The sequence below is a fragment of the Zingiber officinale genome, chromosome 10A (genome assembly GCF_018446385.1).
Source record: "Zingiber officinale cultivar Zhangliang chromosome 10A, Zo_v1.1, whole genome shotgun sequence".
NCBI lineage: Eukaryota > Viridiplantae > Streptophyta > Magnoliopsida > Zingiberales > Zingiberaceae > Zingiber > Zingiber officinale.
In genome coordinates, this window is record NC_056004.1 from 33508298 (window position 1) to 33522464 (window position 14167).

The following is a 14167-nucleotide window of genomic DNA, read 5'->3' on the forward strand; positions in this document are numbered from 1 at the left end:
CACGAACATTTTCTCCCTACGTTCTGTCCTTGACAAGGACAAGCTCAATGGAGCTAATTTCCTGGACTGGTACAGGAATCTGAGAATCGTTCTCACACAAGAAAGAAAATTGTACGTCCTGGAGCAGCCCATTACGGAGGCACCTCCTGCAACTGCCACGCGAGCCGACCAAGATGCTTATAAGAAGCATCAAGATGATGCATTAGATGTGTCATGCCTCATGCTCGCAACCATGAACTCTGAGCTTCAGAAGCAACATGAGTTGATAACTGCTTATGATATGGTTGAACATCTTCGTCAACTATATCAAGGACAAGCAAGGCACGAGAGATTCGAGATCTCTAAGGCACTATTTCAGTGCAAGATGCAAGATGGGACTCCCATAGGTTCATATGTACTCAAGATGATTGGGTACATAGAGAACCTACAGAGGTTGGGATTCCCACTTGGCCAAGAACTGACCACTGACTTGATCTTGCAATCCTTGCCAGAAAGTTACAATCAATTTGTCATAAATTACAACATGAACGAAATTGATAAGTCACTGCTTGAGCTACTAAGCATGTTGCGAACTGCTGAGCTAAACCTTAAGAAGGTAAAGCCCAACTCCATTTTGATGGTGCAAAAGCATAAAGGCAAGGGCAAGCCTAGAGGTAAGGGAAAGTCCCAAGCCAAGGGCAAAGGCAAGGTAATGAAACCTAAAGGAGGGGTTGCCAAGGATGCTACCTGCTTCCACTACGATCAGACCGGGCACTGGAAGAGGAACTGCAAAGGATACTTGGAAGATCTTAAGAAGAAGAGAAATGAGATTTCTACTTCAGGCATATATGTTATAGAAGTCAATCTTTCTATTTCTTCATCGTGGGTATTAGATACCGGATGTGCTTCTCACATTTGTACTAATGTGTAGGCGCTGAGAAATAGCAGGGCATTGACGAAGGGCAAGGTGGACCTACGAGTAGGCAATGGAGCATGGGTTGCTGCTGTTGCTGTAGAACTTACTTTCTATCTCTGCCCTCTGGGCTTGTACTAGAATTAGATGAATGTTGTTATGTGCCTGCTCTCACAAAGAACATCATTTCAGTTCGTATTTAGACAAGAAAGGCTTTTCGTTTATAATAAAAAAATAAATGTTGTTCCGTTTATTTAAATGATATGTTCTATTGTAGTGCACCTCTGATGAACGGACTCTACATTCTAGACTTAGAGAATCCCATCTATAACATAAGTACCAAAAGGTTCAAGTCGAATGAAATGAACCGAACCTATCTCTGGCATTGTCGCTTAGGTCATATAAATGAGAAGCGCTTATCTCAACTCCATAAAGATGATTTGCTGGACTCATTTGATTTTGAATCATATGAGACATGCGAGTCATGCCTACTAGGTAAGATGACCAAGACTCCCTTTTAGTGGACACAGCGAAAGAGCAACTAACTTGTTAGGACTTATACATAGTGATGTATGTGGCACTTTCAATGTCACTGCCAGAGGTAGTTATAGGTACTTCATTACATTTACTGATGACTTCAGTAGATATGATTATGTGTATCTGATGACACATAAGTCACAATCCTTTGAAAAGTTCAAAGAATTCAAAAATGAAGTACAAAACCAGCTAGGCAAGAGTATTAAAATACTTCGATCAGATCGAGGTGGTGAATACCTTAGCCATAAGTTTCGTGACTATCTAGCTGAGTGTGGGATTCTATCCCAATTCACTCCTCCTGGAACACCATAGTGGAATGGTGTATCCGAAAGGAGGAATCTTTCCCTATTAGATATGGTACGATCTATGATGAGTCACACAGATCTTCCTATATCTTTTTGGGGATATGCTCTAGACACAGCAGCCTTCACACTTAACTGTGTTCCATCCAAAGCTGTGATAAAGACACCATATAGGATATGGACTGGGAGAGATGCCCAGATATCTTTTATGAGGATTTGGAGTCATGAGGCTTACGTTCGACGTCAGGTCTCGGACAAACTAGGACCCAAATCCGATAAGTGCTATTTTATAGGATATCCCAAGGAAATGAAGGGATATAACTTCTACATTCCCAGTCACCACAAAGTGTTTGTGGCTAAGACTAGGGTATTTCTAGAAAAGGACTTTGTTTCTAGAAAAAACTAGTGGGAGTACGTTCGATCTTGGAGAAGTTCAAGATATGGACCATAGCACTGAAGCCTTGATGGAAGTTGAACTAGAACCATAAAATATTGTTGCACAAGGAGTTGAGGAACAACAATCAGTTCAAGTAGACCTACCTCTTCGTAGGTCTGACAGGATACGTCGTCAGCCTGAGAGATACTCATTTCTCTTGTCTAACCATAATGACGTTATGCTCGTTGAGAATGAGCCTACCTCCTATCAGGAAGCTGTGATGAGTCCAGATTCTGAGAAATGGTTAGAGGCCATGAGATCTGAGATGGAATCCATGTACACCAACTAAGTATGGACTTTGGTTGATCCACCTGAAGGTGTCAAACCCATTGGGTGTAAGTGGGTCTTTAAGAGAAAGACTAACATGGATGGACATTTGCATACCTATAAGGGTCATTTGGTAGCTAAAGGTTTCAAGCAAATTCATGGTATTGACTATGATGAAACCTTTTCTCCAGTGGCGATGTTTAAGTCCATTCGGATAATGCTTGCTATTGCAGCATACCACGATTATGAGATCTGGCAAATGGATGTCAAAACCACGTTTCTGAATGGAAACTTGTTCGAGAATGTGTACATGACACAACCTGAGGGTTTTGTAGATCCACTGCATACTGACAGAGTATGCAAGCTGCATAAGTCCATTTATGGACTAAAGCAAGCTTCTCGGAGCTAAAATCTTCGATTCGATGATGCGATCAAATAGTTTGGTTTCATCAAGAATGAAGATGAACCCTGTGTCTACAAGAAGGTTGTTGGGAACACAGTTGTCTTCCTTGTATTGTATGTGGATGACATACTACTCATTGAAAATGGCATCCCTTTGCTGCAGTCTGTAAAGACTTGGCATAAAGATTTATAGAGATAGATCTAAGAGATTACTTGGCCTAAGTCAAAATACATATATTGATACGGTATTACTACGGTTTGCCATGCAGAATTCCAAGAAAAGATTTCTGCTGATGTCACATGGTGTGAGTCTTTCGAAGACTCAAAGTCCCTCTTCTAGAGAGGAGAGAGACTGCATGGATAAGATCCCTTATGCTTCAGCCATAGGATCTATCATGTACGTCATGCTATGTACTCGTCCTGATGTTTCGTATGCTTTGAGCATAACGAGCAGATACTAGTCAGATCCAGGTGAGCGTCACTGGATAGCGGTCAAGAATATCCTTAAGTACTTGAGAATGACTAAGGAATATTTCTTGATATTTGGAGGCGATGGCGAGCTAGCTGTAAAGGGTTACAATGATGTCAGCTTCCAAACTGACCAGGATGATTATCGATCGTAGTGTGGGTTTATATTTTGTTTAAATGGTGGTGTTATGTGCTGGAAGAGTTCGAAGCAGGACACAGTTGCTGATTCTACAACAGAGGCCGAGTATATTGCTGCATCAGAAGCAACAAAGGAGGCAGTTTAGATCCGTAAGTTCATTATTGAGCTTGGGGTGGTTCCTAGCATAGCCGATCCTATAGAGCTCTATTGTGACAACAATAGAGTAATTGCACAGGCTAAGGAACCTCGCTCAGCCCAGCGGACCAAACACATACTACGGCGCTTCCATCTCATTCGAGAGATCATCAATAGAGGAGATGTGAAAATTAAATTTGTAGAGTACCCACAGAGACTTACATCGCTAATCCCTTGACCGAGGCTTTGGCACAGAGAAAGCATGATGGTCACACTAGGTCATTGGGTATTAGATCCTACACTGATTGGCGCTAGTGCTAGTGGAAGATTGTTAGTGAGAGCCCTAGAGCCAATCATGTGATGATTGTTGTATGGACTCGATGTATCATATTCCTATAAAGGCATTTCTTTATGTTTATTATACTTACTTGAATTGGTGTCAAATAACTGAGTATAAAAGCGTCCTTGAGTAGAAGGTTCTTATCTATATCAATCGATTGGTTGAATTGATAATGAGATGATATAGAGAATACTACTCTTAATCATTCCTAGTCAAGTATTAACATTCAGGGACAATGTTAATACGATGAGACTAGCATGTAGGTCAACTCGATGACTCGATCTCACAAGTCATGGATATTAGATATCAAGTTAACACATGGGTATGCATTGGAGAATGTATATTGAATGGCCCGCCATGAGAAAGTATCATGGATCGTTATATGAGTGTCATATACTTTCTCATGTGACTATTAGTATGACTATCAGTCCTTGGACCTGAAGTCACCATGGTTCTCTACATAAGGAGTTGCATACTTTGGCTTCGTCAAATATCACCTGTAAATGGGTGGACTATAAAGGTGAATACTGGGTATGTAACAAATTATACGGAGGGATGTGAGTGATGTAGATGGGATCTATCCCTCCTATATAACGGGAGTGACATCATGATTCTTGATAGAGTGAGACCACTAAGTGCATGGTCATGCCCAAATAGGTCAATATGAGATATTGAGATCATTTGATTAGAGTGAGTCTACTTGGAGTTCAAGACATAAATTGATTAGAGGATGACATGGTCTATGTCTCAATTGATCAATTTAGATGTCAAAGATAGAAGGACATTGTCACATATTGTGAGAGTCACAATTAGTAGTCACAATGGTGATGTTGGATCTCAACATTCTTGTAACTTGGGTAGTAATGATGTGTTGCTAGATACCGCTCATTACTTATGTTTCTAAATGGGTTTAGGAGCATTGCCAACGTTACAAGAACCTATAGGGTCACACACAAAGGGCAGTTAGATAGAGATTAGGTTCATATGATGGACCAAGAGGATTAGGTTCATGTGATGAACCAAATTGGATTAAGAGTAATCCAAATTAGACTAATTGAGTTGGACTCAATTTGATTCATGTGTCGAATGAGTCTAGTTTAGACTATGATTCATTGAGTCAATTTAAACCAATGAATAGAGATTAATTAAATTAAATTGATTTGAATCAAAGGTTAGATTTGATCAACCATGGGAGATAAGAGGTCAAGTTTGACTTGACTTGAGAGGGAAGATGAAGGGTCAAGTTTGACTTGACTAAATGCCACCTCATTGTGACTTGGCATGGGTCGGCCAATGATGATGTTCCACATCATCAAGGCTATATCATTATGTGCCACCTCATAAGGAAGATCAAGAGTCATGACTCTTGGTATTACATGGAGGTTTAAAACACTCCATTAAGTGGTCGGCCACATTAATGTGAAGCAATTGTGTGCTCATTCAAGGCTTCTTCTTCCTCCTCTCTTCTTCTTCTCTCCTTCTCCTCCATTGCCGAGACCTCTCAAGGGTGCTAGCACACTCTAAGTGGTTCTCTTCACCTTTTTTCCGTGTGGATACGTGTAGAGGAGTGTACACTTGACACTCTACGAGATCCAGCAACCATTTGGACGGGCGGGATAAGCGAAGGGCATCGCTACAAGGGTAAAACCTTTTTCCATGTAGATCTAAGGTAGATCTAGTGTAGACAAACATGTATATGAATATTTTATTTATCTTCGCACGGATCCGTGACTAGCTTCGAGGTTTCCGCAATGTAAAAAGTGATTTTTACGGCTCGAAAGTCTAACAATATCCACCAAACCCCACTTTCTTACCCACCTCTTGGTGGCCGGCCAAGCCTAGCTTGGAGCCCAAGCTAGGGCCGGCCAAACCAAACCAAGAAGGGAGCCAAGTTGTGTCTGGCCCTAGCTTGGAGCCCAAGCAAGGGTGGGTGGCCAGCCACATTGAAATCAAAAGGGAGTTTTAAATTTTGAAATCTTTCATTTTATGGAAGTCATGGTTTTAAAAGAGAGTTTTAAAATTTTAAAATCTTTCTACGAAGGATTAAGAGAAAGATTTGATATCTTTCCTTATTTGCAGTTAAGAGAAAGATTTAAATTTTTGATAAAACATTCCTTTTTGTAACCATCCACATGTTTTAAAAGAGATATTTTAATTTATAAAATTTTCCTTTTATAACCAACCATGAAGGGATTTAAAGAAAGAAATTTTTTAATTAAAATTTCTTATTGGAAACAAATAAGGAAGTTTTAATTTCATGTTTAAAACTTTCCTTGTTTGGATTTAAAGGGGTGGCCGGCCATGACAAGAAGAAAAGGATGTTTTAATTTTTTGTTTTAAAACTTTCCTTTTTAGTCATTGGCAAAGAATATAAGGAAGTTTTAATTATGTTTAAAACTTTCCTTATTTGCCAAGACCAAGGAATATAAAAGAAAGGGTAGAGGTGCCTCACCGAACAACACATCTTCTATTCCTCCTCTCTTATTCCTTGTGGATAGCCCTTCCTCTTCCCCTATTCTTCTTCTTTGTGGCCGGCGGCATCACCTTCTTGGAGAGATTTTGGTGGCCGGATTTTTCTTGGAGAAGAAGAAGAGAAAGGAGGCATTGTTTCCTAGCATCCCTTGGAGATTGGTTGGTGGCCGGAACTCATCATCCTTGAAGGTTATTGGTGGCCGAAACTTGGAAGCAAGAAGAGAAGGCTTGGGTGGATTTCATCTTGGAAGATCGTCGCCCACACAATGTCCAAGAGAAGGAGAGGAATACAATAGAAGATCAAAAGGTCTATAAGCTACGAAAGGTATAACTAGTTATAAGTTTCCGCATCATAACTAGTGCATCCTTTTTGTATAGATCTTGTAAAACTAAACACAAGAGGTTATCGGTTTTAATTATCATTTTTGTTATCGATATTCGTTTCAATTTCATGTTTCGATAATGTGTTTCTATTGAGGTCTCTGTAGTTAAACCTAGTTTACTGTGAGAAGTTTAAATATCTGATTTCTTCGAAAGGCTTTGTCTAGGCAATGGTGGATGATCTCATACCTAAGAACGCCTAGTACCTCGCCACGTTTGACCTAGAAGCCGATCCTTGAAATAGATATTTGATCAACTTTTGTAATATGATTTAACTTAGGAAAATCATATCGGTTGAACTTGAAGTAAGAATGTTAAGTTTCATTCCCAATTCAAGTTTAACTTCTAAAGGGAAAATTTGGATTAATAATGTTAAGCATCGTTTGCAATCCAAATTTAACTTTAGTAGAACACATGGGTAGCTAGGATAGTTCTATGCTTGTATAAATTTGTGTACAGGGGAACTAGGACGATATTCCGAGTAGCAACCAACACACTCTTACGACTCACTTGACGCTTCTTTGCAACCTTGACCTCTTCAAGCCTACTTCCTTTGGCTCTCGTCACTCAGATGCATTCAAGCTCGCGGCTCGTCCCCAATGTCATCCTTTGTGGATGCCTTAATGTCGCTTCCCTCAACCCTTGACCTTGTTGCCTTGTCCACGATCTCTCAGATAATCCATCCTTCACCGGACTCGAAGTCATCAACCTGAGTCATATGTGTATCCTGTAAACCTACACAACTCAAATACACATATCAAATACAAGGGTGAACCTAACTAAAACCCTTTGCCCAAACACCAAAACACATGGTCGCACAGACCATTGGAACTGGTCCAACGTAAGTAGTTCAGTTGACTAATCCAATTTTGGTAAATGGCAGAGATCGAATTGAATTGACGCATAATTGGCAGATTCAGGTTTGGTCGACCGATCAGCTAGATCATTCGACCGATTAGCGTGATTTATGGGATTGGATGGATCAGAACAAGGCAAACAAGGAAGGGCGTAAACTTCAGTCAATTGATAAGAGGTTCAGTTGACTGATAGGTTTAGTCGACCCAACGATTTTTAAGTCGACTGAACGATGTCTATAAAAGAAGGCCTCGGGGTTCAAGTTGAGATAAGAATTCTTCATTCTGCTTCATTTTTTTTTGTAACTCTACTACGTGTGCAAGTTCCTACTGCTACGACTTCGGAAGGCTCACCGACAACCAAGATTCATCTTCATTTCTATTTTGTCAGTATCTTTATTTTTCTTGCACATTGTATTTATACTTGTATTATTTCATCATTTAGTGGATTTTCCCAATGAAAGTGATCAAAGATCATGGGCCTTAAAGTAGGAGTCAGTTGGGCACCGAACCAAGTAAAAAAGGAGACTTGTCTTTTGTCTTTATTTGTTTTTATTTCCGCTACTTAACTCTTTTTATTTTTATTATTATGAAAAGACAAGATTTTGAACGAATGAGATTCACACCTCCCTCTCTCGTCTTTATCGATCCAACAAGGATGACCGATATTGCACTGAAATATTAATTCCATGACTAAATTAGAGATCGAAATAATATTCGGTTACTAATTATAATATTTGATTGTTAATTAGTGACTAAATATTAATTCCATTGCTAATTTAGCTTTTTTTAGTGTACATTTAATTGTTATATAGATAATTGATCTATTTTTTCCTTTCTTTTTGCGCTAATTGGCTAACATATATAGTTTGATATTCATGTTGCTGTCTGACCATTCCCATATAAAAGGTCATTGTGCTAAGGTAAAATACTCCCTATAATTTACTTGTATGTATCTTATCGTAGAGTCGGCATTACTAAACTGCTTAAATTGAGTGATATCACTTTTTACTCTAATACATTGTTTTTGTTAAACATTAGCTTTAGCCCATGATACAGCAAATAATGTGGGTCCCTAAAGTCGGGTCAAAGTCAAGAAAGTCAGGTGGCATGGCGGTCAAAGTCCAAGAGGAATTGACACACGACATTGGCTCAATCATGTATATCTCGATCGAATGGTCTAGCCAATCGAGCACTAAGTCCCTCAGAGTCAACAAAGCCCTGAGCTGTATCAGTGGCATTCAAAGCTGAGTCAGGTAACTCCACCAAGTGCTCTAGCTAATCAAACCAGAGGTCCAATCAGACATGCTGGACACATGACCCGACTAGACCAAACTCTTTACATAAGTATAAGGGCTAAGCGTACGCTAAGTCCTTAGGTGTGACATCCATCCTTTATCGGACTACAAAGAGGATTCGGTCAGCCAGTTAGCCTATCCATTAAGCAAATAGGTGGTCCACATACTCAACGACTTAATATTCCTTCTTGGCATTTTGTGTAATGACTGTCAGGGCGTCAAAGGAATATTCCTTGTGTTGTCTGTGTGAGGAAGCTTCTACACTACAAAATACAGAAATGGTGAGTCCATTTTTGAAAAGTTATCATAGAGACAGAAGAGTTGGTCCTTTTTGGGAAATACATCAAGATTCATACAGAGAGTAAAAGTAACACTCTAAAAGCGGGTCTCCATCTAGAGGCACAGATATGTTACATTACGCGAACTCAACCTAAGGCACTCATATTCCACTTTTTTCACTTCCATTATTCATTGTATTTCTCTCAAACACCTATTTGACTTGAGCGTCAAAGTGCATGTGCCGAGGACCCCTCCCTGATCCAGTTGCTGATGTTTTTTCCTCTACTTTTTATTTTTGATACGCAAGATCACACGACATTTTTGATTTTCACCGTGGAGTCTTTTCACAGTCAACATCAGAGCCACATACCCAGTGTTTCATCTCCTCTGATTTTAAACAAGATAAACCCACAATAAATGCAAATATAATCCTCAAAAGACTTAAAATTCCTAGGGCTTTGCTCCTTAATTTGGCTTAGTTTGAAGTTTCCACTGTATTGGAGTAAAAACACTACAGTCATTTTGTTCTTATCGGTGTGGGTTCTAGGTTTGAGATTCGTGTAATCTGTACTATTTATGGTTATGTGGCACGAGCTAGGAGGAATAAAATCTGGTTGTCCAAAGACATGATTTAGTAACCCTAGATAATATGTTGCTCTAACTTTGGCATTGTACTAAAAAAATTCATAGCACTAATTAGTCATCACAAACTGCATGATCTTGATTGATTAGTTTAACTTTGGCAACCGTGATATCTGTTGGACATAAACTAATGAGAAAGTACTGCGCAGCTCCTTATTAATTAACTATTAAAATTCTCAACTTTTAAGAGAAATAATGATCCACAGTTCTTTTTGGATTAAGTTCGAGAAGGGCTTGAATCTTGTCTCGGGGCAATGGTAAAATATAGGACGAGCTCCATGTAGTGAGAATTTAAATCTCAAGTAGGATATATCATATGTCCGTGATGTTTGAATTACTCGTGATGTTGGACTATTCGTCAAAATTTATCTGTGTTTTTAGATTAATTTACCTTCATGGTCAGTAGAAAAAAATCTGTGAAACTAGTCTAGTGGCCTCTAGGATTAATAAGTTCAAAGAGCTAAATACCCCGATTAAAAAAATATATTTGAATCTTTGAGTATTAGGGTTAAATGTGGTGCTTCTGTTAAAAGAAGAATGAGAAGTTTCAATATAATCAATTTGTTGCAGCCAAAAGGTTGACGCAGACCAATGCAATATAGAATAACTGAAATTCTGTGATGAACAATGGAATTCTCATCATCAATAACAGAAATTAAAATTGCACTGGCAAACTAATATCATAGGAACTAATTCACTTACTGAGAGCTTAGAAAAACATCTTAATTACCAATAATTTTAAGTTCAAAAATAAAATTTCTGTTGCATATGATCATGTTGAGTATATGCTGTTTTTCCAAAATAACAAAGTGATGACTTGAAGCTTAACTTGTAAAGTTTCTGAAACAGCAAGAATAGAGTTAATAAGGATTAATCTGATTAATGCTGTAAAAAATCTTTCACTTCTGGTATGAATGCAGTTCTTTCACTTTGATCCCTCAATTTGTTATCGAGATTTTGAAGAGAGCTATGACCCTTTGTGCTAAGGCTTATGTGTATAGCACATCTTGTCAACAAGTGTCTCCTTTATGTTATGAAAGAATATTCAGCATGTAGATTGAAATAATTGAGACTTTATAGATTTTAGTACCATTTCCTTGATCTAGGGTTAGAACTAGACTAATGGCAGACAATAGTCAGAGTTACTTAACTATTGTTCTTGCTCATCATAATGTGCACACTGCACTATCTATGTTTTCCCCTTCATTCGATGTAATGAGTTCTCTATTGTCTATGATCACATGGTCCTTTATTTGTACTTTTTATTAATATAAGTCCTTATCTCAGTATCCAAAGTACAAAATCAACCGAGACTATCATATTTGGCATATGAATTACTAAATAATAAGATGATCAACATACTGTGCACTGAATTTGTTAGGAAATAATAGAAGAGCAACATCTCTCTTGTAGCTTGAAGAAAACATAGAAAGTTTTGCAATATATTTTCATACTGAAGTTGCAAAGAGAATATGTTAAGCTGCCTCACATGAATTGTTGTGTCTATATTTCGTTTTAATCACATGAATTGTTGTGTCTATGTACTTCATGCAGGAGCAATCCAAATTTTAAAGAGTCATAATTTTTTATTCGGTATTTGGAATCAAGTTCTATTGACGATCACACGTGTAAAATTTCAAAATCTATATTTGTTACGGAGGAACCCATAACGACTAAATTTCAGACCCAAATTCCACCATTTAGGCTCTCAACCGAGCCTTTGAAGATTTTATTACTATTGTTTTAGTAATTTTTATTTTTATAGTATTTAGGATAATTTTGATATTTCTGATATTTATGAGTCCTAGTTTATCTATTTCGATTTCTTCCAAGAGATTTCCTTTTTTGGAAAGATCCTTGTTATTTTTTTACAAGATTGAAATTAAAGTTCATATATTAGGATTTCTTCCCTTTCTTAGTTATAGGGTCTAGAGTTCATATAAACACATAAATAACTTTATAAGAATTAATCCTTTTTTCATCAACAAAGTTTTCTTTTCTAGTAAATTTGATGAATTTTCCTTATTTTTTAGCCTTCTCTTTTTTTAAGTTCTACGATCTCCTCTGTCTTTAGTTCGCGGGATAATCGCTATCCTGTCGAGTGTCAGTATTGCTAGGGTTTCATGCAACATTGATATGTAAATTGAGATATACATAGTTGATACAAGAAAATGTAAAATTAACGACCGATTTAACAACCAAAATAAAATTCGGCTGTTAAATAGTGATCGAATAAAATTTTCAATTGCAAATTAACGACCGAATTAATATCGATCGCTAATGTTAGTGACCCAATAAAATATCGGTCGCTAACTTTTTTGTCGTTATTTTTAATGTTTGATTTTGATTCAGTTGCTAAAATTAACAACTAAATATAAAATATCAATTGCTAAAATTAGAGATCAAATTAAAAATTGATCGCTAAATTAGCAAATGATAAATTATATTCGATCGCTAAATTAGCAACCAATAAATTATATTTGGTAGTCAATTTTAGTGACGGAATCAAAATTGGTCATTAGAAATAACAATGAAAAAATTAGCAACCGATCATTTCTATCGTTAATCCATTGCTAAATGTATTTAGCAACCAATTAACGTCTCAATAATGATCACTTTTTCTTGTACATGACTATTCATCAGATTTTTTATTACTTGTATAATGAGAATAGTGGTTTTCTTATATAACATCCAGAACCTACTTTTTGTATTTTATAACCGAACTTTTTCTTGTACGTGAGTATTGATCAGATTTTTTATTACTTGTATACTGAGAATAGTAATTTTCTTATATAACATCCAGAACCTACTTTTTCTATTTTATAACCTAACCTTTTCTTGTACGTGAGTATTGATCAAATTTTTTATTACTTCTATACTGAGAATAGTAGTTTTCTTATATAACATCAAGAACTTACTTTTTCTATTTTATAACCCGTCTCTAATAATATGTTTCAGTTTATTGAGTTATATGAAGCTTTAAGTAACTGTACCACATTCTCTCATAAGTTGTAAAAAAAAATGCCTTTAGATGCTCACCTATATCAAACTAGCCATAAGAAAGCTGACTAAAGTTCATAAAAAGAAAACAAGATTCACTATAGTACATACAATCCTTATTCTTACTAGAATAGCCAAAAGTGTGGCTGTTCTTTAAAACAAGTTGTTCCACTAATAGTTAAGTTGAGGAATGACCAACCGACACACCGAATAATGTTAGGATTCGGAGCACCAATATAATCTTCCTTTCGTGAGTAGTTCAAGAAAAAAGACCCTGACCATTTACATTCTGCTTTATACTCAAATAGTTGTAAAAAAATGCCAGAGCATTTGTTGATATATGCCATGTTGATGTGTTCCCTTCTAAGGGCATGGGAAGTAGGAGGTACATGTGTAAACCTATTCATGAATTTTAGCTTCTCCCTTGAGATGGAAGGCATGCCTGAAGGCCATGACTGCAATGCCCCAAATGCCACAAGTAGCTTTTCAGGAGATGCATGCATTAGTGAGCTGCAAGAACATCTACTGCCGATCGCTAATGTGGGGCGAATCATGAAGAAAGTACTTCCGCCTAATGCCAAGATATCCAAGGAAGCAAAAGAAACCATGCAAGAATGTGCTTCCGAGTTCATTGGCTTCATCACTGGAGAGGCTGCGGACATATGCCACAAGGATGATCGCAAGAGCGTCAATGGAGATGACATTTGTAGTGCTATGAAGACACTTGGGCTAGACTATTATGGGAATGCCATGAAGAGATACTTGATCAGGTACAAGGAACATGAGGAGAGGGCATCTACTTCCAAACTAAATAGAAACACTGTAATCGATATTGTTGATGAATTATCTATCTCAAAGGCTGGTTCCTCTGGAAGGTGTCCAATGAATCATCCAAGAGGTTGATAGTCCAATAGGTTGCAATGAATGGTAATGGAAATGATTTCCTGCTTCTTTTCCATGGCTTTTTTTTTAATGATAAAATCTCAGGTGATGAATGTTCATTTATCTAATTCATGGACCTGTCAACCTATGCAAAAAGTGATAACTAGATAATCTCTGGACTTATATTAGTCGCACCCAAGAAAATATAGTAGAATATGATGCATGTTGATATTGTGCAGGTGTTTGAAACGTAATACATTACTGCACTTTTAAAAACATGAACAAATTAAACTGATATTATATGATTGATAAGATTTCAAAACAAGCTTAGACTTTTCTTAGAATAGACAACATTCTTTCTTAATTTGGAGCTTCAATATGAATTGATGAACACTTCTTTCATATTTCTAACCTTAAATTTGAGAGAGTCAGTTTGCTTCA

General features: G+C 37.2%; 1 protein-coding gene across 1 annotated transcript; it reads left to right on the forward strand.

Moving 5' to 3' along the window:
* The first annotated feature begins 13127 nt into the window (after nucleotides 1-13127).
* On the forward strand, nucleotides 13128-13793 carry LOC122028018 (nuclear transcription factor Y subunit B-4-like). Its single transcript, XM_042587034.1, has one exon. It carries the CDS (start codon nucleotides 13163-13165, stop codon nucleotides 13745-13747), a length of 585 nt encoding a protein of 194 aa, XP_042442968.1. The 5' UTR covers nucleotides 13128-13162; the 3' UTR covers nucleotides 13748-13793.
* Nucleotides 13794-14167: the final 374 nt, after the last annotated feature.

Coding starts and splice junctions, on each gene's coding strand:
- LOC122028018 (XM_042587034.1), top strand. CDS start 13,163: ATGCCAGAGCATTTGTTGATATATGCCATGTTGATGTGTTCCCTTCTA.